The sequence below is a fragment of the Rhea pennata genome, chromosome 8, assembly GCF_028389875.1.
Source record: "Rhea pennata isolate bPtePen1 chromosome 8, bPtePen1.pri, whole genome shotgun sequence".
NCBI classification, from domain to species: domain Eukaryota; kingdom Metazoa; phylum Chordata; class Aves; order Rheiformes; family Rheidae; genus Rhea; species Rhea pennata.
The window spans coordinates 3,748,715-3,776,381 of record NC_084670.1 but is presented as its reverse complement, the minus strand read 5'-3'; the positions used below and the strand labels follow the sequence as shown (position 1 = coordinate 3,776,381).

The window sequence follows — 27,667 nt, the reverse complement described above, 5'->3', positions numbered from 1 at the left end:
CAAAAAAATCTTTGCAGTCTGGCTAGAGGCCAGCTTTGATCACGAGGGATCCCGAAGTGCTGTGTGAACTTGAAATGTTACATGAATTGTACCTGAGGTCCATCCACTTCAGCTGCCGCTGGAGCAGAGTGGTCTGCAATAGCTCTTAGCAATACTTTGCAGCAGTTAAAGCAGGAAGGAGAAACTTGCTCTGTGTGTATGTTTTGGTCTTTTGTTTTTTTCTGCTTTTTCACCTCCTTCTCCAGGGGACTTCTGTGTGTTAGATGGAGCCTAGATGTCTTACCTACATTTTTCTGCTCTATTTTTTCTTCTTTTGGCTCTGTACTCATTGTCATAATTGCTATTGCTACACCCGCTGTAATGGAAAAAAAAATTAATCTTTTAGCCTGTCAATGGAGCTCACAGAGGTGGTTTCTGAATGACGCAGGCTGTTTCTTGTGGTGCAGTTTGCCAGTGCAGCAGAGCTGCTGCAACTGCTGCTGCTGCAAGGTGGGGGTCTCGCTCCCTGTTTGAGCCCCTCTGCCCTCTCTGACGTGCTGGTATGGGTAACTGCTTGTGCTGAGCCAGGCGTGCAGAAAGCTAACCCTAGCAAAATGTGAATGTTAGTCCATGTTTAGCTCCCTGCACCAACTCACTGCAGGATCGGGTGAATGAATGCAAGTGCTGATAAAGGGGAGGAAGGACAAGTTCCCAAAAGGATGCTGGAGGGTTGGGCCGCTCTTACAGCTTCAGCTAGCCCTTAGGTTGGCATAGTGGTATAAAGTTTATTAAAGTTTATTATTAAAGTTAATCTTATTTCCTGACATACTGGGATTTCTTTTCTGGGTTTAATCTTTCCCTCACTGTACAGCTCTTTAAAGGTGTTTCAAGTCACTGTTCCTCCTAGGAGTTATTCTGCATCTCTTTCCGATGTTGGTTTGCCTGCTTTAGGGTTTTTTTCCGATTTTAACTGCTGATGTAAGGTGGGAGGAAAAAAGGAAGCGAGATGAATGGAGGAAAGTAAAATTTGAAAGAAAGTAAAATTTTCATAGTCTTTGTCCTGTTTTGTTAAGATTCCTGCAATATTTTTAGTCAAAGAGGTTAAGTTTAGCCTTTTTGTTTAGATGAAGACCTAAGAATGTATAAGGAAATGGTATTTTCATCTGTTCTTCAGAATCAGATCTCAGCATAGAATTAAAGGCTGCTGTGCTCTTAGAAGTGTTTTATTTCAAATGGAAAAGAAAATAAAGTTGCAGCACTTACAGAAGTTCAGATGCATTCCTGAAAATCCTTCGAGGTTGTATGGGTTTGCCGCCTCTACTCTTGCTATGAGTTTGATTTAAAATGACCTCCTAAATCTGTTAATAGCCTTGCAAGGCGACTCATTTTGCTTGGCCCTAGGTGGAAACCACGCAAACCCATTGAGTTGTGCAGCAATTTTTTTTAGAAGCCAGAACTGCTCAGATACAATAAAGGTTGCATAAATACAAAATTGTGGCTTGTAACATGCCTCCTTTTTGTAATTACTTTAAAACAGCTTAATCTGATTCTTTTGGGAGAAGAGAAGCTATTGTATTACTCTGTTTTCATCTGCATGATTAACGTTATCTTGAACATACCAGTGTCCTTATAGAAATCGGACTTTCTCAGTGTGAGCACAGCAAGTATCAGAGGCAGAGCTGAGAGAACAGGAGCTCTACTGGGAGATGGTTTCTGGCATATGCTTACCATGGTATTATGTTCAGATGCATATGACCATTTCGTCTCTTGAATTTCAGGATTAAAAGAATATTTTTTTTATATGGCTGGGTTTTGTTCCAAAATAATGAAAATACATTATTTTGAAATTACATAGTTATATACTGGGTAGGGTCAAAATTAGGTAAATTGTGCTGTTAAATATTTGACTTTGTTCAGAAGAACTTGCACTGAGTGAAGAAATCTTGTGTATGTTTTGGTTTGACTGCCTTGACAGATTTCAGGATGACAGGCTCTGCATCAAGGTAATAACATGCATGTAAGGGTACACATTTATCATAACTACTAATTGCAAGTCAGTTGTTTTTATACTGCCATCTAAGCCTCAACCACAGCTGGAGACCTGTTTTGTTTGGCACTGTAGAGGAACATGATAAAGGATATTCTGTTCCTTCAAAGCTTGTCATGTAAAGAGAAAGGACAAAGGATGGCACATGGAACAGAGAAGTGAAAGTGTTTCTTTTACCTATTCAGCAGATCAGCAGTAGGGCTGGGATTAGAACTGAGGTCCCTTAAGGAAGTGTTGAAGTAGGAATTGATTTGACCTATTTTAGGCCTTAATGGTATGCTGCCTTATATGTGGAGGCAATTCTATGGCTCTATGGAATGGTTTTATAAAAGGATATAAGGTTTCACCTATCTTGCCCTGTTGCAAGACTAAGCTGTTGTGATAAAGATACTGTCTACAAATAATTAAATGAGAGTAAAGTACCTCTTAAATAGTAAGATTTATCTGCATGTGTTTGAAAAGGTCACAACTTTGTTGTCTGTATTTAAAATAATTTGACTGAACACAGCTGCCACTCAATTTCCTTGGCTAATGTTTGATTTTATAATCTGCATTCTTCCAGATACTGTAAAGAGATGTTCATCATTTTTGTGTATGAAAGACAAAATACACAGAACTCGCAGAAATATTTCATCTTTGTTGAGGTCACAGTGCAACTAGCTGTATTGAGAGCCGTGTTGAGTGCTCCATAAACAAAAGGAAAGAGTAGGGTTTTTTGATTGATTTTGTTTTAGTCAACTTAGCATTTTATTAGTATAGAATAAAGTGAAGTTAAGAAAGTAGTGTATTTATTGATAATTTATCTGCTATCTCCAATCAGAACGCTGTAATTTAATTCACTCTTCCTTTAATTTTTTTTTATCTTCGTCTAGGTTATTCTGAGTAATTTCAAGAATACCTTTCAACATGCCTGAAAATCCTGCAGCAGGTATGTAATTGAAAAGTAATTGCTTTTGCTAAGCTGTGAGAAATGGAACTCGGTTCCTGACTTGTACTACTTTGGGGTGCAGATAAACAGCAGGTGCTGCAGATCCTTGATCGTCTGCAAACAAAACTCCATGAAAAAAGAGATGCTCCACATAATGAAAACCTGACTGTTTTGCGTAACACACTTAGGAGCCCTTTATTTAACCAGATTCTGACTCTCCAGCAATCCATCAAACAACTGAAGGAACAAGTGAGTGTAAAATAACAATTGTTTTGTGTGATAATAACTATATTTAACTTGGAACTTAAAACAGGATATGTAGGTTGGTGTTAATGAAGACACTGTCATTAATAGGCTGTAACTTGGAGTGATTAATGTTGTCTTTTTTGGTTTTTTTTTGTTTTTGTTCTTTTTTTGAGTCAAGTTGGTATCTGCACAGTCCCTACTGAAATGAGAAGAGATATTGCAACATAATGTAATCATAGGGGCAACATGCTTTGAAAAGTATGCAGAAGAAGCAGAAGTTGAGAACCACATCAGTCTTGAGACAGGTATCTGCAACAGGCATCAACTCCAGTAGCTGGAGTTTTGAACACAGTGGGAACTGGGACCCTTTGTTTTTCCCAGAAGCTAGATGCTGTTTATCAGCTGACTGGCAGCATCTCACCTTTTTAAAAGATGGCATCACTTGGTCCCTGCTGACTTGTACAAGCATGGTTAACCTGCTTTGGGAAATAAAATCTAGAAAAACCACCCCTGAAGTTTTGCCAAGAGGTGATGTAGATATATCCAAGCTAGCTTTAAAAGAGCTAGCTCCAGCAGCAGAAGGGACTTGTGTGGGTTAGTTTATAATGCCATCTGGCACTTCGATCTTGTGGACACAGGGATCGATGACACATCTGTATGAACAGATCTCATTATGCAATTAGCTGTCAGGAATGCAAACTTAAAATCAAGGACTAGTGTGGCATACTATAAGCAGCAGCAATCTCTGCCTGTGCTGTTATTACACCTGCCCAGCTGCAAACATAGTGGGGCAGATCTCAGGGGAATGAGGTAACTTTGCCATCGTTTCCAAATGTATTGCATGTGTTCTTTGTGGCAGTGGCTGTGCCATTCATTCTCCCTTCTTCCCTTGTTGCTGTATCTGTTCCTGCTCCTTCCTTCCAAAACTTGGTGCATCTTGCTGCAAGCTGTAAAAAAAAAAAAAAAAAAAGCTATGAAAATGCGAATAAATCTAAGATGATGTTTTGTAGCCATGGCATAATGGATTTCATGTTCAGAATGTTTGTAACTAGCAAATTTTGATTTTATTAAATTTTTTAAAATCATGTTCTTCTCCCCCTCCCCCCCCCCAACAAGTAGTTTCATTCAGGACAAATTCTTCAGTTTACTGTGTCACATTATTTTTACACTCCTTTGCTGTCTGTCAAGGCTAGAAACTGACCCACGAGTTCTAGCAATGGTAGCGTATTCAGTGATAGGTAGTTTGTACTTTAGTCTCCTCTCTGGGGAGGACATAATATAGACCAGGCCTTTGGCTCCTGAGTGCCTAAGTCACTCACAAAAATAGCGATTCCTGTGCCTGAATTGTTTAGGCTTGTCTGGTGATTGCACCAGTGCCTCTTTAATATTTGATGCTTGTCTGTGTTGTTTCTGGAATATGAGGGTGAAAAGAGAGGAATGGGCACAGGCAAGGAAGGTGTGGTACAAATGGGGAAAATGAGTGGAATAGAAACACAGCTGAAATCTTTGGGAAACTCTTCCTTCTGATAACCAGTTTAAACTTGGCATGACAGCTTGACTGTAGCTTATATGTAAATATTGCCTAGTTTATATAGGTGAGTGTATTTCTGTGAATATCTATATATAAACATGTACATGCTTGTTTATTTGGCAGTCTTTACAAAACGTTCTACGTGTGGAAATCTTTCCTTATGTTTTTAATAGTTTTACTACGTTTTTGTTCATTTTCAACAGCTTAATTATATGCCTCCAGACCGTTCAGTAGACTTTGATTTTACTAAGAGAGGGCTACTAGTGTTTGCTGACAAATCAGTTGCTAATGGGAGCTTGTGTACACCTTGTAATTCACCTGAACCCGGACCATCTACTTTCATTCCAAACCTAGGAGTTAATGAATTTAACACAATCATCCAACAGATGGCAAAGGTAAGGCTCTCAAGTTCAGCACACAAAACTTATTTCCCTCTAATGTCAGACTTTTCCATGTGTGCCTTTGGAGTACATTGCCAAACACGCTCTTCTGTTGTGTATCTGAGAATGCAGTGCCTCCTAGTCAGTAAGAATTTAGAGCTGCTGAGGATAACTTTTCCCTGTGAAAGATACCATCAAAAATGGAAAGTCTTTTCTTTGCCATTTTTTTTATTCTCTATCAAACACACCAACATAGAAAAGAAATTTCCGTTTCCAGAGAACATTTTTGGCATTTGCTGACACTTAATTGAAAATGGACATTTTCTGCAGCAACTTGTTTGAATGGAAAAAGGCTTTTTTCATCAAGTACATTTTGAATTGGAAACTTACCAGCTTTCTTGATATATGAACAGTGCAAACGATTAAAAGAACCAGTGTTTAATATTTTATTTAACTCTTCATTTAATTTTTCTTAACTTTGCCAGACAGATGCTGATTTCGTTAACATGTGATGTAGCATGTACCAGATGCTTTTGGAGACTTACACAGGTGCAGACATTCACCCATGCGGGATTGGCATTTATACCATGAATATATTGTTCTGTGTTACTTTGAACCATTAATTTAATTGGTTAGTCGTGCCTTTCTATATTAAGTAACTGTTGCTAATTGACTACCTTAATGTAGCTGTAATATTTTGAGCATAACTCTTCTCATTAGTGTGTCATTAACTAATCCAATAAAAGATCTAGCGGTAAAGACTGCACATTATTTTGGATAAAACAGCTGTAATATAAGTGCTTTCTCTAAGTAATACTTCCCAGTAAACAACCCCAGAAATTTTGTATTAGAACTGAAAAGGTAGCTAGAAAAGCAAACATTTTTAGCATCAAGTATGAAATGGTAGGGAGGGGAAGAAAATTATTTTCTTTATTTAAAAGCTGCAGTCTTTTGAACACAAATCTAAAAAAGGTTTGCATTAAAAGCAAAAGGAGCCAAAGACAAGTAATTTAGTTTAGCTGTGCAGTATTTCCAGAAATCCCAAATATATTGCTCTAGACAGCACTTCATTCATAGTTTTCATCCAGTTTGGAATTCATCTCATAATGTGAATGAAGTGTGAAAGCAGCTCTTAAATTCCCTGAGGTTTCAGAACCTCAGAGTGCTTGCATATCCAATACTCTGTTATATTAAAAATAATAAATGGAGGAGCTTTTATAGAAATAACATATTCAGTATTTTGTCTTTGTTTAGTCGTAGGAGGAGAATAATTCTCGTGATGTTCATAAATTTTAAACCAGCTCATTCTATTGCATTAAAAATTAGTATTTTTTTTTCTTTTTTACTAGGGTAGACAAATAGAATCAATAAAGATAGATAAGCCTTCTGTTGGAGGTCTTGGATTTAGTGTGGTCGCCCTTAAAAACCACAGCTCGGGAGAAGTTGGTATCTTTGTCAAAGAAGTCCAGCCAGGAGGCATAGCTGACAGGTGAGATTTTTAGAGTTGTATCTTAAATCTGCAGTATTTCTATGAAGATGTAAGCCATGATTTTCACTGAAAACCTCATCAGACATCTTTGTCTGAGTTATCAGATGGGATATTTTGTAGGAGGTAGCCTGAATTCTGGCTATTCAAATAAGTGAACTCATGTTCCAGGGACCAGATTTTCAGATGAGTTTTAAATATCCTAGCCTTTCATAAATGGATTTTCCAGGAATCGCTCAAGAGAATCTTGAGCAGTGAGTATAAAACAAAGAAAACTCACAAAAGAATACAAGGAAAATAAAATTAGCCTCTATTTGAATTGTTATCCATTGTATCCCTGGAAGATTTTTTTTCCCTTTGTTTCTTTATTTGTGTGCATATGACAATGCTTTTATTTATAGTTGATTTTACTGTTTTTCCTGTGTAAGTTTAGATCCAATCCTCCTGACAGATCCCTGCACAGATGTCATCATAGAATCAAGGCTTCAGGCAGTCTTCCCCCGTATTGTCTGTGGGTTTTTGCCCAAAAACAAAAGGCAGAGCAATCCTTTAAAAATAAAATGTGATTGTAAAACCACAAGAGTTGGCATGAGACAAATACAGTGCTTGGAATTATGTTTAAAGAAAATGTGTCTAGATTTCAAGTCACTGGTGTCACTTTTTAAATAACACATGTCAGGAAGTGCCAACACAGGATGACAAAAAGAGTGGGGAGAGGTTGGAATGATAATGGCTATGGGCCCACAGAGAACACACCATAGAGCACTTAAAGAAAAGCGTATTAGGCTTTTTCAAAGTGGAGACAGATGGACTGATCCGGATGTCAGAGGAGGGTGAATATCTCACGTTAGGATTTGATGACCTGCTGCTTGCTTTCTTTAATGAGGGAATCTAAAATATGATTAGTGCCTGTGAAAAGAGATTTCAGGGAAAGATCTTAAATATTGCATGATAAAAATGAAGTTTAAAATGTGTTAGTTAAGACATGCAGTTACATTGTTTTGGGTTTTTATAAATTTCCTCAGTATGCTTCAAGTTTTCCTTCTGAGACAAGATCTCCTGGAGACTTTTTTTTGGATTCCTACAGAGCTTTGAAGGCAGTGTCTGTCTAAGTAACAGTTTGGTCTCGTGCTCAGAATGAATATTTAACAAAGCAGATGAATGATCGTTTCACTCTTGTCACAAATCTAAATTCATTGCTAGGGTGAATTAACCATGAGATTTATACTATTACAGTGTACTATTTATGATATATGTTTAATGTAAGTTGAGCTGTCTATTGCCTGAAGAAAGTTTGATGTTGGAAGTTCGATATTGTAAATTCTTTTGAGTACAATATAAATATCTTTATGTTAAATAATGATACAAAACAATATCGTAGCCTGAGTTTTGGGTACTTGGAGATGTCACATAGTGCAGACAGTAGTAAAGAATAGTTCCTTGTTCATTATATAACTGCAAAACTGGAGTTTTCTGTCCTGTAACTCAACATAATCAAGAAAGAATGAGGGAATTTCATTGAATTTTGAATAGAAGCAAAGGAAGAAATCTATCAAACTAGTATATCATGGCAGTGTTGCAACAAAATTTGATTTGGTTGGTCTGTTCAAGACAATGTGAACGGCATGTAATTTTTCTGTTGGTGAAGACAGTCTATTAAGCAGATACTGCTTTATGTAAATCATTTAACCTTTCATAACTGTGTATTTTGCATGATCGTATTTAGATTACACTAGCCTGTTATGAAGTTACTGTGCTGCATTTTAAAATTTCTTTTAACGTTTTGTTAAGGGATCAAAGACTAAAGGAAAATGACCACATACTGGCCATTAATTGCACCCCATTGGATCAGAACATTTCCCATCAGCACGCTATTGCGCTCCTCCAACAATCCACAGGATCTTTACATCTGGTTGTTGCTAGGGAGCCAGTTCAAGGAAACAGCAGAACTTCGGCTGTCTTACCAAGTGATATAAATCCACCTGAGACTGTAAGTTGTAAGACTGTCAAAATCAGATTTTGAACTAGCATGGGCTTTTTAATAGTTGTAACTGTTTGTGTTAGCTAGCTTTACCTATTTTTTTATTTTTTAATCAGGTTTTATATGCAATGGCATTTGATTGAAACTGATCATGCAGTTAAGTAGAATGTTTCCATTGCAAAGCTGCATGAAGGTGTTATAAAATAGATCCTGGGTTTTTATGGGCTAGCAGAAGCTTTAGTAGATCAACATATTTTTAGCAGCAGGGTCTGCGATTTACAAGTATATCCAGCTGAAATCTTGTGCTCAGCAATTAAAGATGTTGCTCTGATTACATCTTAAAAGAGGGTAAACATAGCCTATCTTGAGCACTGCTTGAAATATCCCAAGCCATTAAAACTTGAATTGCTCAAAACAGAAAGCCTTTTTTTTTCTTTTTTTAATCTATTAAGGGAACTTCTGAGTTCCTGTTTGTCTTTTTTATTTTTTTAATCTGTAAATTTCATTGATTGTGAACACTTTAATTTTCTTGAACAGGAGAGGTTGTCGGTTGGAGGTGTAATAAACTAGGGCTGAATTGCATCAGTGTTCAAACCGTATGGTCCAGGTGGCTTCTCTGAATTTTGTTGAACTACACACCTAAATACAGGGCTTGCAATATTGGAATCTTAATTTATTATACAAGTAGGTTTCAATGAAAATCTGGTTAAGAGTACTGCTTTTCCTTATTCTAGGTAATTATTTCCCTCATGATTATTACAGAGCTAGTGAAATCTGAAGGTTTTAGTGGATAATCAATATTGTTTATTGCACTGAAAATTTTAAAGAATTAAACTTTAACTGCCTTTTCATTGAAAGATCTGCACAGAACAGACTAACAAAATAAAATACAAATATATATCTCTACAGGGGGTCTTTAAACTTCTTTTATGATATTTAACTGGCTTTGGCAAAGATTTTTCAGTATGCTAATAAATCCTTTATTCACAGAAGACTTAAATCTGCCTACTTTGCTCCATTTTGGTTTCTATGAGATATTAATCTGACAGAAACATTGGCTGCGTTTGGGTTGCTTAACAGCTTTGTTATTTTGAGATTGTCTTGTAGAACACAAGGTCATGATACAGTGTAGCTTGGAAACATGCTTCCAATTCAGTATGGCAAAACTTTATATTGTGCTGTTAATTCAGCATGTACTAGTGTTTAGAGTATGTAGGGTATTTAGAGGATAAGTAAAATAACAGAAATAAGAAGCTGGGCAAGAGTAAATGAAAACTAGGCCAATGCGAGCTTCTTTCCTCTCTCTTTCTCACTCTCTCTCTCTCTCTCTCTCTCTTTTTTTCCCCCTCTGTTTGCAGTATTCCTGATTTATGAGAAGCTAAAAGGATAGTTTTCATTTTGGCAAGAAAATCTTAAAATTGCCTTTTCTTAGTGTCCTGTTATGAAAGTAAAGGACAAAATGTATGTTTAAAAACAGATGAGAAATCCCATTGAGTTTTTATTAGGAAATGAAGCTGACTGACCAAAATCTAGTATATCTCCAATATGTGGGGCAGAGAGAGAAAATTGTTTTGATTAATTCTCATCGTTGCCACTGCATGCGAAACTGGGAAACATTAAAGATCAATTGAAATTAAAACCTCCTTTTTTTAAATTAATTGCAGATTCATTGGGGCCACATTGAAGATGTTGAGCTGATTAACGATGGTTCCGGATTGGGCTTTGGAATTGTAGGAGGAAAGTCGAATGGTGTGGTTGTAAGAACAATTGTTCCTGGGGGACTGGCAGATCGGGTAATTTCTTGTACTTTGTCGCTTCTTGTTTGATTGCAAAGTATAATTAACTGCTTCTGACAATCTTAAAATAAACTAGTATACTTAAACAAAAGGAAGGTGATAGCATCGAAGTCTGAATGCCAATGTGTACATTATAAATAAATATGTTAAAGGTATGATTGAGGAAAAAGTCAGTACCTAATCTGCATTAAGTTGTTTCTCAGGCATGTTTTGGCTTTTCTAATATTGTAGAACATCCAGAAATTTTGAAATGTTGTCCAAGTTGTTCTAATACTTTCAATACTTTCAACCTTTGGTCAGTCTGGGGGGACAAGTACTCCTATTGGATTGCGTATTCTGTAAAACTTGATACATTTGGCAACAGCTGTAAGGACAAACTCTGGAAACAATTCTCAGACAAGGGAATCTGTGCCATTGGAGTAATTGTGTTGCAAGATCCAGACACAAGTTAAAGTCCTATCTTTATACTGGTTTTGGTTTTAAAGCGATTTGGATCTGTGTCTTGCAGTCTGAGCAGTTCAAGGAGATCAATACAGAGCCTTCTGTAGTTAGTGGTATCTTTAGAGTTGCACAAGTACAGTTTGCAACCTTGGTTTGCTTGTCTTCAGAGACCCAGTACTGTGTGTTGCCACATCTCAGGAGTAGAACATATGAATAGCAATCAGATTTTGGATTTTTATTGTGAATTTGGTCACGACGTGGTGGTATTTGAGGTCTGGAACCCTAGGTATGCAAACAAGGTCTGGTAACACGCAGAAAGAGGCAGCCTAGGGTAGGTTTTTAGTATGGAACAGAAATGAAAACTGGAGATTCGAAGAGCTTTATTGGAAAATGTTAGCTTTTGCTTGACTGCCTTTCTCTGAACCTGTCATGTATAAGTAAGTGTCTCTTAATTATTGTGTAACACCTGTTTTGCTGTAAGGAATGAAGTGTTCTGGCCACAAACGATGCCTGTGAGTTAAGAACTTGCACATTATTCTCAGCTGAATGAGAGATCATTAAAAACATGAAATAATGAACACACACACACACACACACACACACACACACCCCTTAAAAGCTGGATGAGTTTGTAAATGAGTTTGGGTTAGTCTTAGGAATAACACCAGTAAGATTGCTGTGTAAATCAGTGTGCCTAAGATGGTGGAGCTGTGCTGATCAATACGAGCTGAAGAACTGGTTCCATGAATGCTTGCTTATAATAGAAATAATGATGTATGAATCTTAAACTGTTTTATTTACATGATAATTGTGTGTGTATGGAGTCTTGTTACCTTCAGTGGAATTACTCTCTTGCGTAGCAGCTAGTCACATGAGAAAAAAATTGCAAAGTTAATACACAAGTATTAGGAGATTGCCTGAGGAGTCTGAAATCAAAATGCTGTGCTTCGTATTCTGACCCCTATTCTATGAGGACTGTTGTATGAAACAGCAGAACCTAACAGACTATGAGATTATAAAGCATTGATGGTCTCCCCCTTCCCCCTCCAATGAGAAACATAAACACTTGATTAGGAACAGTACTATTCAACCTGCTTATCTTGCTTCATTTTAAAAAAGTTGATGCACCAGTGTTAACTACTTTAGAAAAAAAATGTGCTTAATTATTCGAACACCTACTTGAATTATTTATGTTGCAGTGCTGATTAATTATATGGTATTCTTATGCATTGGGTGACCTGGCCATGAAAATGCCTGTATGCAGTTTCAATTTTGTAATGTGAAAGAGCTGTTTTATTTACAGACTGGAAACATTTTTTTTGCACTTTTACTTGTGTTTGAAGGATGGGCGGCTCCAGACAGGAGATCACATCTTACAGATCGGTGGGACGAATGTTCAAGGAATGACCAGTGAACAGGTTGCCCAAGTGCTGAGAAACTGTGGGAACTCTGTTAGGATGACAGTTGCAAGAAACCCGAAGTATGAAATTACAGAGACTCCACCAGCTCCTGTGAGCTGGCCAGTTAGTACATTACCTTCCTTTCAAAATGGGAATGTAAGTATTTGATGTTTATTTTTGACATTTTAAGTATGTTTGTGGCTTATAGGAGGTGGAGAACAGAGTGTTCATGAGACCTGAAGTGCTTCTCCTCATCTGAGTTTCCAGAACCATTTATATGTTTTTAAGTGGCCATTATTTTATCCCTGCCTTCTATAATTTTTCCCTTTCTCGGGTGTGCTATAAATACCTATAATCTTGGGGTCAGAATGACCAGCCTTACAGAATTTATTTCAAAGTGAGTGATTTAATTACCAAGACCATAAACATTATCAATAAATGGCACTCTTAGTTCTCCTTCATAGCTCATTACATTTTTGCTAATCAATCACTTGTAAGTGGATTTAAAACTTGAATGTGAATTTCCCTAGTCTAAAATCTAGTGCTGTGGCCAAAGCAGAATTATTCAGCACAATCATTTTTTTATGAAACATAAGTGTAATGTTTTCATAGTCTACGGTACTGTCTGTGATAGGAAATATATCTACAAATTTTGAAACTTGTTTTAGCAAATCTTATCATGGTCATATCAAAGTCTCTTGTTTTTGAAGTCATTCTTTTCAGTTTTGAGTAATTAAAATCAACAAATGCTACACTAAGTGTACAGTAGGTCTTGAAACATAAACAAAGCTGTGCTTGTGCACCATCTGCTACTACTGTGCTGCTTAGATTTAGGTGTAGAATCCGAGTAGCCTTTTCTTTCTTGTCTAGTTTCTTGAATGTAACTTACAAGTGAAGAGCTGTTTTTTTTTAAAGCACCAGTTTTAAAGGTGAGACTAGCAGTCATATTGATTTGTATTTGCATTCTTGCTTGTTGGGCCATCTCTGCAAAGGCAGCCATTAGCATTTGGAAGGAGAAAAGTTGTACATCTTTCTGGAATGGCTACTGTAAGTGCAGCCAAGAGACAGTGAAGTATTGTGGGTCTTTCACAAGCTCTTCTTCCAAGAAGAGAAGTTGCTGTAGTGGCAGAGAGATGGAGAATGGGTAAGCCACATTCTTTAAAGTGAGATTCTTAAAAGTGGGCCCATCTTATTTAATACTCTCGGGGGAGGGGGGAGGGCATTCCTAGAAAATCAACATAGTTATTAAGCACTTTATCTCTGGCTACATCTTATTTCCGAAGACTTGTTTTTGGAAAAAATAACATGGTTCTGATTGCCGTCTCCTCTACAAAATGTTGTTTTTCTCTCTTTCCTGCTTCAAAGACTGATCTGACTTGTTTAGCAGTTTGTCATTGAACAACCCTGAGCCTCATAGATTCTGCAGCCTTTCTACAATGTTATTTCTGAGTATCTTTTCAATGTCCTCCTTATTCCTGGTATGCAATTTGAAAAAAAAAATCTATTTGTATAACTGCATCTATTTCTTTCTGAATGTCATCTATTGCTTTCTGGACTGATGGAGCCTGCACATTTACATTTGAAGAAATCCCTCTTTCTGCTGTGATGATATATTTGCTGAAGTCAAGAGTGATGGCCAATCTGAATATATTTATTAGTTTATTTGTGATTTTCTTGCTCCATCTTTCAGTTTGTGTCTGATTCACAACAGAGCTTTCTTCTTGTGATTTAATATTTCCCTCTAATTTCTGAGTAGTCTCACTAGTTGTAAGCTTTGGAGTATCAAAAGTTTTTTCCTTTTTTCTGTTTTTTTCCCTTCTCTTAGGATTATTTTACAAATCATCAGAAATGCATTTTTGATTTTTTTTGTCATTTTTCTCTGTCTATGTATACGCACAAGAAAACAGACATACTATTTGTACTCTGCAAGATACTGTCTGCAGTATTAGCAGCCCTCTTGTCCTGGCTGTATTTAGGACTCTGTACCATGATATTTCCAGGCTCCACTTACAATATCTTTGTATTCTGCCAGTAACATTCCTCGGGGAGTATTTCTGCAGAGCTAGAGCAGTGGTGGTGAAGAACTTCTGACTGCCAGAATAGCAGGACTCTTGAGACTATAGTTCCATTTCAGATGTCACTAAGGGCTTGGCTGCCGTTTTGATTCCCTCTCCTAAAGATAAGTGACAGAGCACAAAAACTGTCTTCCTCCCCATCAGCATCTTATGGAGTGAGAGAGTTGAAAAGCACTTAAGCAGCTGACTCGCAGAGGGAGATGTGATAACAAAGGAGATAGCTGTCTGCTGGTTTCTCTTTCAGCTAAGGGTGAAATAGGCACAACCACAGCTTTGCCTTGCTTTTAATGTAGGTTCCTCCATAGGAGATGCTTGGCTGGCATTTGATTTAGTTTTTCTTTTGTCTTCTCTTGTGCTATCTTCTCAAGAAACCTTTTCCTTTTCCCAGCTCCGTGTTAATTTTGTTAGCAGTGACACTAGCCCTCTTGACTTCATTACCTTCAACAGACCTTACTTTGGTCGTGTGCTTGTTTTTGATCTAACTGGTATAAGCAGATAGATTATTGAAAATGAACAACTTCATGTATTTTAATTTATCCCTTGATATCCCACAGTTTGGGAGTATATGCGCTTGCTCATTTTTCTGTTCTCTATTAGCAGTGTCTTTGAGGTGGCCTCATCTTGAACTTATCCTGTACTAATTTGTCTTGTACATCTGATTTTTACTTGTCAGACTAGAATTAACTGCACAATGGGACATAATGAAGCCAACTTTTGAAGGACTTCTTTTCTGTACGCTTCTCCAGAGTAATATCAGTAACAAACTTAGCTGTTGGCTTTTAGGTTTTCTTAGTAATTGGAATAAGCGAAGGGTTCAGAGACCAGAGAACAGGTCATGTCTTTTCCCCCCAAGTATTGTTTTTATGAGAAGTCGTTTTATCTGTTCAATGAAGTGTTTACAGTACAATATTCTCTCTTTTTCTGTTAGGCCTTAAAAATATTTTTCATTTAGTGCAAACTAATGCATCTTTGGCTTTGCGTTGCCTTTGACATTCCAGTGGCTTCCAGTGCTCTTTGCAGTTTGATGGAGTTAAACTCAGAATAGAATTGTATCAAACTTCATAAGCTCATGTGCATAAAATTACTACCTTAACGTAGAGTTTCGAGTTTGGTGTCTAGCATAAAGGCATAAAATACACTTAAGCATCTACATGGTTTCCCATATGTGTTTAGGCAGAGAACTCCTTCTGTAGTAGAGATGTGCCTACTGCGTGTATGTGTGATTTCTTTCATTTCAGGGGATAAAACCTGTTTCACTTATGAGATCATTTTCCTTCTATCCCTCGGTTCCTTAGTAGATGATAACAATGAGAGATAAGCATCTCTTTTTCTGACAGGAATGTATGATATGATGATGCCATGTTTTTGTAACAATTTTTTGCTTCTTAACTGCACAACAGAAGCAACTCAGGCAGGTGGATTCATGACACTGCTTGTGTCATGATGACAGATGAAGGGCAGAGAAGAAATTCTCAGGGCATTCAGGATTTCTGTTGTGTTTTGGGCTAGACTGGGAAGTTTGCTGTTACTAAGTAGCAGTGGAGTCCAAGGGAAAATGGCCCCTGAGCAGTCTAATGAAACCATTTGTTTTCAGTAAAATATAAATTTTATGCCTCTGACAGGTAGGTGAAAAATGTAATAGCAAAGAATTTCAAAAGCAAGTAATGACTTTAGGGATATTTATTTTCATCAAATGCTGGGTACTTCTCTGTAAATGTGATACCTGCTAAAGTAGGAAAATCAAAATCACTGCTCACTTTTGAAGAGCTTAACCTGCAATTTGCTAATGGTACTGAGAAATTACAGGCTTCTTTGTTTTCTTATGCTTTATTTATAGGATAATAACGACCTTTTTGAGACCTACGATGTTGAACTTATAAAAAAGAATGGGCAAAGCCTGGGGATAACAATTGTTGGGTATGCTGGCATATGCGATACAGGTGGGTTTTATGTGGTTTTGGAATGTCTAGGACAGGGACTTCTCAAACAGCCTTTATTCACTAACAGGAAAATGGATAGCACTTCCTTGAAGCAGAGTAACCTACAAAATCTGTGGAAAAAGATACTTGGAGAGGTCACTGCAAAGTGAAGTTTGTTCAGCTACAAAATTGTTTAAGAGTTATAATTAGCTTAAAAATTGATTCTCATCAAACTGCTGACTGCGAATTTCACATGTTTAGATCAAACTGTGCAAGATTTAAAGATGTAACAGACACTTCCTGCACATACAGATTTCAGTGTAGTCAGATTCCTGTCCTCATAGTTTATTTTTGCCCCATAATACATATAACAATTCACATAATACATTTTAAGAAGACTTTTAAAACAGAGCATCAGATGTCCCCAGATCACATCAATTTTTGAATGGCATCTTCAGTACATAAAAAATAGCTCAACATGCACTTTCATTTATTTAATGAATTGCTGATGTTAGGGTAGAAATGATCAATCAGATTAACCAGTCCGTGTCTCTGCCAGGCAGGCGATACAGAGGATCTTAGCTGTGCCACCTTCACAAGGTGATGTACTTTTTTGTGACAGATGGCTGCTTTGGTGTCTGAATTCTGGGAACAGATTAAAATATCTGTGCTTGCATATGGGAACATGGAATCAGGTTTTTCTACGTTCACTTTAAATTAGAACTATAAACTCATTTTTCAGTTGTTGGTTCCACAGATGATAACTTGTTTAAAATTGACTCTACTGAGTACCTGATTCTGCACAAAGAGGTAGTGTTTTTCCTCTCCTCCCCTTCCTTGTGGAACTTGAGAAAATATTCTGGGAATGGAGAAATCGTGATGCAATTGGAGTTGCTTATTCTGCCTTCTTCATTGCCGGAACATTCTCTGGTGCTGCCCCTTGGGATCTCTCAGGCGAGGGCAGTGAGCACTGGGAGCAACAGGGGTTGGGGAGGAGTGCATGTGAGGCTGCAAACCCTGCTTTTGCCACTGCACTAATGGAGGGGCTTTGCTGAGCATGGATCAGGCACATTGGACAGGTGGGTGTATGCCTGTCTGAAGAAGGTTAGTGAGGAGAGGATGGATGATGTGTCAAGATTCACTAAGATTAAAGATCAGCATGTCATATTTATTGTGGAGTGGGAAGGGAAGGATTAATGTTTCAACTGATGATTGTTTTTACTGTGGCTTGTGTTGTGTTTTTTTTTATTTATTTTTTAATTCCCTAGTTCTAATTAAAAGTTAGAATTAATAACCAAACTTAAAATATGACAAAGGACAGCTTTTCTGATTTCCATGTTTCTTTTTTTTTTTTTATTAAGTTTTAAAGTTCTAAAGCTGTAAGAGGATAGATTGAAGCCTTGATCAAAGTACTTAAGGACATACTTTACTTTTAGCTTAGGTAGTCCTATTGAAATCAAATGCAGCATGGATTTAAGTGATTGTGGTTTAAAGCCTGTGTAAGCACAAGGACAAATCCATGGAAGAGGTGGCCTTCTGTGAGCCACATTAAGGAAAAATTATAGAGGTCAATGTACAGGTGCTGATATCGATGCTGTTCTTTCTATCGGAGATTTTCAGTCGTTCTTAACAGTCAAGCTGCATAAGTGGTATGTGCGAATGTCAGTGGTTTGCAGAATCATGACTGTGTAAACTAAAGTCTGTGGGAAAGGCTATAAATAAAAATTTACTGAGAGAAGAAAAGAATTAAGTTAATTTACTATCTTGTTTCTCTCTTTCTTCCTCCCCTTCCCCAACAGAACCTTCAGGGATTTTTGTGAAAAACATAATACCCGGTAGTGCTGCTGACCATAATGGCCAGATTCAGGTTCATGACAAAATTGTTGCTGTAAGTAAAATATTCTGCACATACGTTGCTGTAGAATTAATGCTTCATTACATATATCAGGGTTAAAAAAAACTATATAGTAAAATCTTCTTAAAATTAACTGAACTTTACTTTGCAGAGGGAGGAATTTGGTGATCCATATTTGTTTAGGCACATACTGTAACAGAAAGGAGCCTTGATTTTTTTTTTTTTTTTTTTTTTTTTTTTTTTTTGGTGGTTAAAATACTACCTTATATTTAAAGAAGTAGTAAATAGTTAGCTATAAAATAGGCAAGCATTTGGACTGAACTGGTCCAGAGTGGAGAGTCTTGGCTTTTGGCCTGAAGTAAAGGTGAGCAGTATCAGCTTCTGTTGAAGTCAATGGGATTTGAGGATAGTTAAGATTTTGCAGGAAGTGGCATATTATTTATGATCCTTAATGAGTGTATAGCATAGTGTGGCTACAATCAAAATACTAATAGTCACAATTTGTGTTTAAAAGCCCAAGGTTTAAATGTGGAGAAATTAAAAACCACTGAATAATAGCAAACTGGGTAACGGCCGATTTTTGCATTCACAAGACAAACAGGAACGAATTATATACTGTCTTTTCATTTTATGAAATAATCTGCATAGAGATATGATTTTAAATTACTTAAAAGATGTGAGCTCTGCCAGATCTCCCAAAGTCAGTGTCTCCCTTACAAGAGCAAACTCTGATGCAACCTTGTGCTTTCATCTGCGGTTTTGCAGGAGAAGGTCCTACTGGTGCATGATCTAACAGAGAAGTGAATGGTGTATTTTTGATATAAACTAAAACATCTGAATCTGTTTATTAATAGGCTGTTTAGAGTGGATTATACAGACAGTTATTTTCATAGGTTTGTGTGTAGGCATGTTATGAATGCAATTATGAACTAGACAGACTTTGACTACTTTTCCTGGGAATCTTCATGCATAATACTTTTCAAGCTGCTCTTTGTAAACAAAAAAAATGGCAGGGATGGGGGAGGAATAGTTGGTCCATGCTTCTCTTGGATTAGTAAATTCCTGTTTTGTTGTTTCCCCATGAACACAAAATAAATTACTATGATGCTTTATTTTTAAAATGCATTTTGAAAATATTGTCCAATTTGTGAAATGATTTAGTGAAATTCTTTCCCAAATAATACCATTTTTGGGTGAATAACACTAACTTCTGCAAAAAACAATCTAGACATTGCTTACTGTGAACAGTACAGCATAAGAATGTAATGCAATTGCTATAATGTGACAATTTCTTGTCTTAGGTTGATGGAGTTAATATTCAGGATTATACCAACCAAGAAGTGGTGGAGGCATTGCGTAACACAGGACAGACTGTGCGTCTTACCTTGCTTAGAAACAAACTTTCTTCTGCTACTCTTTCTTCAGAAAGACCATTAGATAGAGGTAATCCTTTTTATCTTTCCAGTGATTTATTTTATCCCCACTCAATTTGCAGTGACCTAATTAAACAGTTAGGACTAGATCCAATACCACCCTAGATCTTGTAAGGGCATGCCGTGGAAGATAAGATGCTTAAGAAGGAATGAAAGGAAACAGAAATGAGGGATTCAGGAAGACTGAGAACCAAACTGGGTATGAAACTCATGTAGCAAATGAAAAAGCTATTAATGAGAAGTAGTTATTACTTCATATCTTTTGCAGCATGTATGTCCCGTCCCCTCCCACCCCCACCACACACACACTTGTTTTCACAGTGCAGCCAACTATTCTAGCCATAGTGTCTCTGGAGCTGCAGGGATTGAAACTAGTATGGACAGAAAGAGTAAGGAAAACTAAGAACAGAAGGATAATCTTCAAAATGGATAGAAACAGAGTCTGTATAAAACAGGTGGATAGAATATTTTGCAGCGTCTCTTCCGAGTCTTTGAATTTTCTTTAAGGTAGTGTCTGTTCTGATGATCTGTCATCATTGCTTGCTTTGGCTTTAGGTTTTGCTCTGTAATGCCTTTTATTCAGGTTCCTCTGAAGTGAAGCTCTTTCTATTAGAGCTATGAACTCTTTCCACTCCCAAAATGCAGTAGTGTGCACAGGTTTGCTGAGGGTGCATTCTGTGACATCATGGAGGCTGCTGCTAAAGATGCTGAACAGTATTAGTCTCTGTACCCTGACCTTCTCTCATAACTCGCTGTCAAGCCAGTGATTAATACTCTTTGACACCAGTGATCTGCTTTTCTCTTTCTTTTTTTTCGGTAGATCATAGGCAGTAGTGTCACAACCACATTTGCCAACCCCTTCAGTGCTCTGGAATGAATCCCATCAGCCCTATGGATCTGAATGCCTACAGCTCCTTTACTTAAAGAAGTTGGCTGTTTTTCTCTTTTCAAGGCACACTGGCATGCACAGAGTTCTGGGATTGTTTTCTCTGTGAAGACCATAGGAAAAAGGACATAGAGCACTTGTACCTCATCTGTATTTTCTGTCACTAGGTTGTACCTCCATTCATCAACAGATCCACTTCCCTCTAAGCTTTCTTTTGCTACCTGTGTGCTTCTAGATCTGAATGACATGTGTCACCGTTGCTCACATGAATGAACAGCCATGGATAGCTGCCAGCAGATTGGATGAGTGAACCATACTGTCTGTTGGTTCCCAGACCAAACTCATTTATCCTGTGGTACCAGTACTGTTGCATACTGCTTCCTCCCATGCCACTATTGGAAACTAGCTAAGTCTATAGGCATGTAATTTTTGACTTGTTTGTCCTGAGCTTACTTGCCAAACTGGATAGTTACTGACTTCGTCCCTATGCAGGTAAATGAGAATCTGTAGTCTGGAAAAGGCAGAATACCTGATAGCTGGAAACAGTAGGCAGAAAGATAGGAGATGAAATAGGCATGTATTTCTATCAGTAAGGGCAGCTGGACATAGGGACAAATCACAAAGAAATGGATTGCTTTAGTTTTTAGCTGTCATCCAAATCAAGGTTGGAGGCCTTTCCAGAAGGTATGCTTCAATTCCCCTGCAGATTTTTAGGCTCATCTACAGGACCTTCTGGGTGAAATTCTACAGCTTGTGTTAAAGTCTGCATAGCTTATCCTTATGCTTTGTAATTTCTAAGCTATGTATATGTAATAGAGGATTCTAAATTATGACTGTCAATGAATAACAATTTTGCTATGATTGTGGAAGATCTGTCAGTATTAAAGACAACCTGGAAATGAGAGAAATATAGCAGTTCCTATGTTTCATTCTGTTTTACTTTTCTATCCAAGACTTATAACCAGACATCCTGTGTTATGACTTCTGCATATTCCCAGAAATAGGAAGCCAAAATGGAGATTGTTGAGTAGCTAAGATGTGAGGTTATCAAAGCATGATTTTAGCTGCATGAATGTGAAGGCATATAGGGATTAGTATTTGCACTGGAGGAGTAATTTAAAGACTTAGCAGCAGTACATGTAGCTGGTAGGACTTACAATCATTATTATAAAGGCTAGAAAAGTGTTGAATGTGCACAGTCCAGTGTCATTTATCTAGCCTTTTTTTTTCTCTGAATATTGTGGAACTACCTGTGTATAAAATATTTTCTCTTTCTACTGAAGTGAATAATACCTCTGTAGTCAAATCTTGATTACTCTTGATTGGGTTATCTTGTGTCACAGACTGCAGATGTTTGCTATGATGCAAAGAGAGCTTTCTCAGGAAGCTGTTACCCAATGCCTAGTGCTGTGCAAATAATGGCATATCAATGCCAGGATCAGTTTGGTCTGGAAGTAAAGGTGCTTTTGCCTAGCTTGAACAACGGAATCTGTTGGTTGGTCTCAAAGTGTGCTATCTAGAGAGGCCTTACAGATCCCTATTCTTCAGAGAGTCAGCTTAGATCTAACTTTCTTTATGAGACCTTGCCACAGCAGATCTGAACTGCTTTGATATAGATCCACTGCCTCTCCATATGTACTCCAAAACCATTAATTTCAAGAGGAGTTGTTAGGCTAGATCACGTGTATATGAGTGGCTTCCCCTCAATTGTAGTGCCATGCCAATCTCATAATCCTTTTCCTTGGAGCTCTGTGCAGATGGCAAGGATTTCATTGCTGGGAATTAATAGCTCCCAGTCAGACCCATCCTGACTTGTTGTGGAGGCTGTGTGGTAAATATGCACAGCATTTCCCAGTGCATCATGTAGCAAGTGTATTATGGGATTTTTCTATTCTTCTGGATATCCAAGCTCCCCCTGCTCTGACTAATACAGTAAGGTATGTTTTGCATGGACAGCATATCTTGGGATGCCGAAATTTAAACACTGCCGATACTCTTGGTTTACAATCAGATACTGCCCTTGATACTATTTAGTATTGTTGTTCTTATTGGACCTTTACAGAATCATGAAATGGGCATGATTTTAAAATTGAGAAACAAATCAGTGGCATTTAATGCAAAGGTAAGCAAATCTCATTGCTTGATTGAACTAATATAGTGAAAAAACACTTGAAGTTACAAGGTTCTGCAAAAGGTTTTTGCTATTGTAAAACGTGTGTGTGGACCTCTGTTTAAAAAGGTGAAATATGCATTTTCAAATTTTGTTCATACTGGAATATGGTACATATGATTTCACCTTGGAATAGAATTTAATGGCCAAGTTTAAATTCCAAAGACAGGTGCTTATTTTGGACATGGTGATGGACACTTAATTATGATGGTGTTTAAGTGAATACTGCTAATTTAAGGCTCTGACTAAACTCTGGAAATGCTTTTGAAAGTTTTATGTAAAAGGTATGTTTTATAAAATACGTATGCCTTCCCTTTAGGCCCGGTTGTGTGAAATTCTTATTCAAATTGTGTTTCCTGGAGAGGTATTAAATAGTAATTCTGTCCAGGCAAAACCATGCTTAAGCAGTTCTATTACAAAGGCAACATGGTTCAGGATGCAATGTATATGAGGCCTTGCAGACTAGAGGCAATTAACTTAACAGCTGCATCTGCAAGACTGCAGACTGGGCAAAACTGCTTGTTTTTGCCTTGTGGCAGTATGCAAAACCCAAAGATACAATGATGCTGGCCGGCAGCTTAAAGATGATTGGAGAACAACATCCAGCAGTAGAGATGATAGAAGTAATGCATTAATGAAATGTAGTAGAGTACAGCATGCATCCTTATAGAGTGAGTTTGTGAAATTAGGAGAAGATTGCAAGAAAAAAGGATTTATCAAATCCAATCAATTTACCATCAAATACAACACATTTGTGATTTATTCTTGATACCTGCTAATAAGAAAGGAAAACTGCATGGAAGTGCAGGCAGAGAGACTGAAAATTGCTGCTAATGAAAGCTGACTCTGGGACGTTTTCCTTTCTGAGGCCTCACGATTTGCAGATGTAGTATGTATTTCAGGCCATGAGAAACCAAGACTAGAAAGTAAATTCCTATTAGTTGCCATGTAGAAAAAGCTGTTTATGAAAAAGGAGCATTGAAGCGAATTGAGTGATACCGCTGGAATTCCGTATATCTAATTCAAACCCCTTCCTCCAACATTTCCACAGTTCAGAGGAAGTTACAAGCAAAAATCTCAAAATCTGTCTGAAAGAAGGAAAGGGGACAACTTTGCATGGAGATATGCATCAGCACCTGTTCTGAACAACCATAGATACTGGTAGTGCTTTTTGGAAGTGACAAAGAACGCTGTATTCAGCCAACTGAACACAGCTTAGAGTTACTGAACTGAACTTTGAGCTTGATCCTAAGATTTATTACTCTTGGTGAGGCTTAACAGCCATATCTGACTGCACAGGGGATTGTGGGTGCTTAGGTCCTATGTGTTCAGGCTGTAACTTCGTAATAGCAGAAGAAACTGTGAAGTGGTTTTGTCCCTGCATATTTCTGCAAGTGGGAAGAGTAGGAAGATCCACTCGTGTTTTGTTTTTCGAACAGCTGAGAAATAAATATAGTGATCAGCTTGTGCTTGATAGCAAGGCTCATGAAGAACACTTCTCAGAAACCTCAATTCAATTTAATTGGAGGAAGAAATCTTAAGATGATTAAAATAAGATGATCTATTTCCAAGACAACTGTGATCTGTACTTGAAAATCACAGATGTATATTTTAAGTGGGATTTCTTTTTGGTTACAAAAATAGTTATCTGAATTGTGGGAATTCTTCAATATTTATATCTCTTTGAGCCTATGGATAGCAGAAACTCTGGTTAGTTCCAGTTGAAATCTCAGGTGTTAGGCTCTGAGGAGTGTGATTTCTCAGTGCAGTTCAGATGGCATTTGATTACCTGGTCTGATAGATGATGTCTGGAAGAAGTGCAGTGGTTGACTGTGCTGTTGTATAAGGTAATTTAAATCTTTATTTTTTAAGAAGCTGAAAACTTGAATGTTAGGCAATTATGTAATGAGGATTCTTTTGAAAAGCTTGTAAGTTAGTTTTATCTTGCAACCTATAGAGGTGTTAAAAGCCAAGGACGTTAGGCATCCCATTTGCATTGGCTTTTGCCGGTAGGAAGGTCTGAGCTTCTCCTGGTGTCTTAAAAACCTCCCATTGAGGTATTTCGCTTGCTAGTTTTTGTGCGGCCTGGGAGATTGTGATTTACATTCTGAATTTTAGTATGACACACCAGCATTACTAAGCGGTCTGTGCCTTGTCTAGACATCTGACAAACTATTACAGTCATTCAGGGGAAAAGCAGTTTTCAGTAATTCTGCCTCCAGTTGCTGCTGCTGTAGCTGCTAGATGGAATTTGCTTTAGAGTTTGATTCTTACCAGTTAAACATTTCTTTGGTGTGGAACTTTATATGTGTGCTGAGCTTCTGGATAAGGTCAAATGCAGGGCAGCCAGTCATTTTATGCTGTCTAGCTCTGTCAAATTGTCTTACATGAATGTAATACTGCCTTGGTTGCATAAGTAAGAAAGCTGAAAAGATATAAATGTCAAGATAGCCAAGTTCCCACGGAAGACTGGTTTAGAACTGGAGCTTATATTAAGGCTCATGTTACTTACTGGCCTAATTAAACTAGACAAGCCTTTGTACCTGCCAAACGTATAAATAAAGTCTATGGCTGCATTTGTGCTGATGCAGCCCCCTGATAACAACAGTATCTTGTCAGGTGTTTATTTCTTAAGGGGGTTCATTTTGGTAGGAGATGATGCTTCCCTGGAGGGGCAAGCATTTATATAGCTACAGATTATGAATTTGTGTGAAATTTGTTTTGCAGCCTGAAAGACTGATTTATTTACAGTACTGTATGGTACCGAATTCACAACCTGTCAATGCAAGCATTACCTCTTCTGCTTTTTAGTTGAATAAATCACACAGTAGCAGTAGTTGACATGGCGCATTGTTTTCTTGAAAGTCATTCTGTGATTTGCACTGTTTGGTAGACTCAACTTAATGCAATTTCCTTTCCTTGTAATCCATTATTTACACTGAATTTTATTGAAGTATTTAGAAATAAATGTATTTTTGAATGTACAATGTGCTTGTAAATTTAATATTTGCTTTCATATTTAGGAAGAGTCCCATTCTCTCCAACATACGAGCTGAAATCCAAGTGGGAAAACCTGTTGGGACCTGATTATGAAGTTATGGTATGTTATCCTTTGTTAAAGTACACTGATGTATATTATTTCTTTAAATTACAGATCTGTGAGCTTAGCATTACAAGCTGTTTATCAAACAGTTTAGTGTTTGGAACAGATCAGTAACATCAAACTTTGTTTCCCTTAACAGGGAAACAAGGCTGAAATACAGTAATGTTATAATTCTTTTTTTTATTCTGTTTATATAGATGCTGCTGTTTAGGTAGGACTAGTGATTTAAGAAAATAAACTTTCCCTTTACTTATCATAGCAGCTGCTTAAAATTTTTGGCATTTTTATTTTGTTTATGATCCATTTGTTTTATTGTGCAGCGGGAAAAAAAAGGCTTGGGATATTACTCCTGTGTTTCTCAAAGAATCTTACAATTTTATTCAAAGAGTGAAAGAATGGTTTTCAAATGTATTGGAAGAAAAGGAAGCAGTTCAAAGTAGCATAACTTTGTGGTGCCAGTTTCTATAATATACTTGTTCATCTCTTACTGAATGATTACCAAGCAAAAGATTGTTTACTTTTTCCAGATACGAATTGTCATGAGTTGACTGAAATTTTAATTCACTACTGCTTTGTAATGCTATATTAACCACTGAGCATAGATAAGACTCCAGCCACATTCTTTCCAAAGTCTTAACAAAATCTCACTGCCCCAAGAAAATACCTTGTTTGTCTTTGCAATACTTGTCCACTTGATTTAGAGACACTTATTTTTACTACTTAGAGTAGCTATCATTCCATTCTCTTGCTGGAAGATTTAAAGTAGCTTTAAGAACTGTCTTGAGAAACTGGCTCCTCTTCTTTCCATTAGCACTCCTTTAAGATCTGAAGTTCATATAAGATTATGTACATGATTCAATAAATCTGCTTTGCTACCCACTTCAGTTGCTTGGTATTCCCATTCTTACATTTCCAGAGTCTGATATTACTTCCCTTAGCATTATCATGCTTCCCACAGAGGATGAAAACCTGCTTAGTTTGTGAAACTGTGCATTTCTAATTCTTCTTTAACTGCTGCCAGTAAAATGGCACAAGTGAAAATATTAATAATTGGCCCTTTTAAATAATAGAAGGAAACTGCCATGGCAGCCCATATTGAAAGCTGTCTTCAGTTCTTGCAGGTCATGTCTTCTGTATGACCTCTAGTCTTGCTTGGCCATGTTCAATAACAACGTTTAGTTTGATTTCAGCTCAGTCTGTTTGACACTGTCCTCACTCCTGTGTTTGGCTGTGCTGAAACTGGCAGAGCTCCTGAAGGGGACAAATTTGCGTATTTTCTTTAAGGACTCCTCTTAGAGGAAATGTCTATTGAAGAAGGGATTTAGCATCACCCATGGCTTCTGTGTTTCTGATTCTTTGTGGTACCACTTTTGGGAACAAAACTGAGATCCTGCTGTAAGAGAGAAAGAGACCCCAGTATACTGTATAGGATTTATGACTGTATGGTATGTGTTACCAGGTATCTAACCGTGAACAGACAGCTGAGGAGGTATCACTCATAGATTCATTTAGTTACAACTGAATGGATATGAAATGGATTCTGTCTGTTGGGAAAAGTACCTTAGGGACTGGGAAATAAGACTCTGGAAGCCGTAATAAAAGTTCGGCTGGAAGAAGCTGAGACTTAGTGTTGTTTTGTAGATACTTTCTTTAAACTGGAAAATTCCAAAGGAGCCTGAAGGAAATAGTTACTTAATTTTACAAGGCTGTATCTTTCCAAATCTAACAAGTCTATCAATCATTCCTAACATACTCAGTTTCAGTGTCCCAAGCTCCTACCCTAGGCCGCAGATTGCCATAGGTTTAATCTTGCTACATTTAAAATTTGAGTAAATAACCTTTCTAATGTTCCAGATTAAAAAAAAAAAAATCTATAAAAGAAGAACAGTACAAGAAAATTGGTGATAAAGTTTATAGTCGTTATATTCAAAGAGAGAAGTGTCAATAAATCCCTATACACACACAGAGACACACAGACACACACACACACCCCTATTGTGCATTCAAATTT

The 27,667-nt window shown here is 37.3% G+C and overlaps 1 protein-coding gene across 6 annotated transcripts in view; it reads left to right on the top strand.

The window, feature by feature from the left end:
• Positions 1-27,667, top strand: part of PATJ (PATJ crumbs cell polarity complex component) — a 159,336-nt gene that overhangs the window by 5,277 nt on the left and 126,392 nt on the right. For 5 of the 6 annotated variants that reach the window (XM_062581767.1, XM_062581762.1, XM_062581764.1 and 2 more), the window contains exons 2-12: positions 2,899-2,954; positions 3,037-3,203; positions 4,935-5,126; positions 6,461-6,600; positions 8,389-8,587; positions 10,243-10,371; positions 12,159-12,371; positions 16,128-16,230; positions 18,009-18,097; positions 19,366-19,507; positions 25,577-25,653. In XM_062581767.1, the coding sequence (XP_062437751.1) occupies positions 2,933-2,954; positions 3,037-3,203; positions 4,935-5,126; positions 6,461-6,600; positions 8,389-8,587; positions 10,243-10,371; positions 12,159-12,371; positions 16,128-16,230; positions 18,009-18,097; positions 19,366-19,507; positions 25,577-25,653 (1,473 nt within the window). In that variant the 5' untranslated portion in view covers positions 2,899-2,932. Of the gene's footprint in view, positions 1-2,898; positions 2,955-3,036; positions 3,204-3,378; positions 3,506-4,934; positions 5,127-6,460; positions 6,601-8,388; positions 8,588-10,242; positions 10,372-12,158; positions 12,372-16,127; positions 16,231-18,008; positions 18,098-19,365; positions 19,508-25,576; positions 25,654-27,667 lie in introns of those variants that run through there. The other variant, XM_062581765.1, reaches the window with a different exon arrangement.